This window comes from Pteropus vampyrus, unplaced genomic scaffold (genome assembly GCF_000151845.1).
Source record: "Pteropus vampyrus isolate Shadow unplaced genomic scaffold, Pvam_2.0 Scaffold85, whole genome shotgun sequence".
In the NCBI taxonomy this organism is placed as follows: Eukaryota; Metazoa; Chordata; class Mammalia; order Chiroptera; family Pteropodidae; genus Pteropus; species Pteropus vampyrus.
The window spans coordinates 8320550-8323243 of record NW_011888866.1 but is presented as its reverse complement, the minus strand read 5'-3'; the positions used below and the strand labels follow the sequence as shown (position 1 = coordinate 8323243).

General features: G+C 32.4%; 1 protein-coding gene across 2 annotated transcripts in view; it reads right to left on the bottom strand.

Moving 5' to 3' along the window:
- Positions 1 to 2694, bottom strand: part of RSL24D1 (ribosomal L24 domain containing 1) — a 20028-nt gene that overhangs the window by 7383 nt on the left and 9951 nt on the right. Inside the window, exon 4 of one of the 2 annotated variants that reach the window (XM_011363460.2) lies at positions 73 to 136. The exons of the other annotated variant lie outside the window; for it this stretch is intronic. Coding sequence (XP_011361762.1) covers positions 73 to 136 — 64 coding nt within the window. The remainder of the gene's footprint in view (positions 1 to 72; positions 137 to 2694) is intronic. 2 annotated transcript variants of the gene reach the window in all.

Here is a 2694-nt window from a genome sequence, read left to right as displayed (position 1 = left end):
TGAAAAAAAATGCCTCTAGATTCCTACTAGTTAATTATTTTTCCAAGAATTACTCTATACATATTGTCATACCTATTCATTATAAATTTAGCTTGGCGTTTCTGTTTGATCTCTTCGACTCTCTTCATTGCATCAACTACAAAAAAAATTCATAAGAATTAGCAAACTATTCACATTCAAGCTTTAACAATCACTTCTTTATTCTTTATTATGATTTAGAAATTGATTAAATGACAAACCCATTGGGGAAAAAAATCCCTACTAAAATAAAGAAGGTATGTACCCTTTGCTGGCATCACTGTTAACTCTTATCTTTCACATCTATCATTTCTCTATATTTTGCAAAAGCTTTTATTGCTACTAAATTTTCCTTCTTTTTTAAAGCACTCCAGTGCTTTTCAAATTTTATTCTACAAAGAACTCAGATTAATAGCAACTAATCCCATTCTAAGCTTGTTATCTCCATAAATAAAAGAAAGTACTTTTCTGGTTATAAAGACTACTTTTTCTTCAAGTGCCTGGAATATGATCTGGAGAATGAATCATATTCCAATCTTGAATATTGGTTGAATGAACCAGTCAACAATCTGCCACACTCTCAACCACTAAAATCTGTTTTGGAAAATGTATACAGGAGCTGAGTCCAACTATGCTCTAGTTATCTATATCAACATTCTCCAACATAAGATAAATCACATATGTAATTTTAAATTTCTAGCAGCCACGTTAAAAAAAAGTAAGAAGGAAAAGGTCAAAATTAAATTTAATGATATACTTTGTTTCACCTAACATATCCAGAATATTGTCATTTCAACATGTAATCAATATAAAAAATTACTGAGATATTTTATGCTTGTTTTCATATGAAGTCTTCAAAAACCACCACATATTTTATATTTACAGCACATGTTGATTCGGACTAGCCACATTTCAAATGCTCAGAGTCCCTACGGCTAGTGGTTACCGTAATGGACAGCACACTCCCAATCTAGCTTCTTAAAGTATGTGAAGCTGAAGAATAGCAGGATATTGTCTTAAAAGTATCTCTCCACAATATACTTATTACTAAGTAAAATGCTAACTTTACAGTGTAAAACCTGGCAGACACCCCCTTAACCAAAGATCAAAGTTAACATTGCCAGTAACAAGACTAATAAATGACAGGTGCCTCCTGAAAGGACACAATGACAAGAACTCAGCATTACGTCAATGGTACTTCTGCCAAATGTACACTACCCAAATCTAAACTTGAGGAAGCATCCGACAAAATCTAATTAAGGAATTTTATACCACATTCCTGGCCCATATTCTCAAAATTGTCAATGTCATGAAATATAAAAAACAAACTCAGGAACTGTTCTAAATTGAGAGAGACTAATAGAGATATGACATGTACTATTCCAACAACTTTTGCAATAAAAAGATACTGGGAAAATCAGAGAAATGTAAATAGGTCTAAGATTAAGTGATAATGTACCAATGCTAATTTTCTTGATTCTAATAATTGCACTGTGGTTGTATGAGAGAATGTTCTATTTTTAGGAAATACATATTAAACTATTTAACTCAAACAGTTCAGAAAAAAAAAAATAAAAGGGGGAGAAGAGAAAAAGTAAATAAAATGTTAACATTTGGGGAATGTAGATGAAGGATATCAGAGAATTCTACTCCTGCCACTTTTCTATCCAGTCTGAAATTATGTCAAAATAAAAACTTTTTTTTAAGTGTAGACTGAGGACGAGCAACACTGGCATCACCTAGGATTTTGTTAGAAATGCAGAATCTTAGGCCCCATCCAAACATACTGTATTAGAATCTGAATTTTAACAAGATCCCCCAGAAGGTCCTATGGTGCTTTTGGCATTAATATGATGTTTGTATAAATAACTCTAACACGATGTCAACTCTAAATTTGCATATGCTATGGCTTAGAACTAACAATATGCTGGATATGTAACTTTTCTTCTTTCCTTGCCTTTCAGCAAAAATGGTAAAGGCAAGTTCTAGTATTCAGAAGCATTACCACGCTTTAAGTTACTCAGAAGGAAAACAAACACAAGAGGCAGGTAAATCCTTCCCAAAGAATAAGACACTGCATTTCTGGATATTCCAAAAGACCAAAAAATTTTAAATGTGAGAAGTATCTAATAGATATTAAAAACTGATCTGCAATACAGAGACACATAACGGATAAAACACAAATTATTCTTGCTTTTAAAGTTCTACTGCTGTTTCTATGGACATCAGCATCTTAACAAAGGTGTTTCAGTCCATACCGCACGTAAGCAATAAATATAAAACTACTGTCAACAGATCAGTTTATAGACAGGATGATATTAAAATAGGGAGTGTGGGGAATCAAAGAGTAATATATTTTTTTCTGGAACACTACTAACAACTTTTATTAATTATGTAAGTCAGCAGGAAATAGTTTTAAGTTCCAAAAGACTGATACTGTCTACCCAGAAGATCATCTTTGAAAAGTCTATTTTAAAGATCCCAATATGAAAGTACAACAGAATTTATGCAGGAAAAAAAAACTCAATAGAGTACCACTTCTTACAGAATTTGCAGATGTATAAACAAGCGGGAAAAGGGAATGAGACTGTGATAATACCTGAACCAATTACCATCTAACAGAAGCAATAAATAGGAGTACTCAGTAAAATGTACTGAGAGGACAAAGATTGTGTG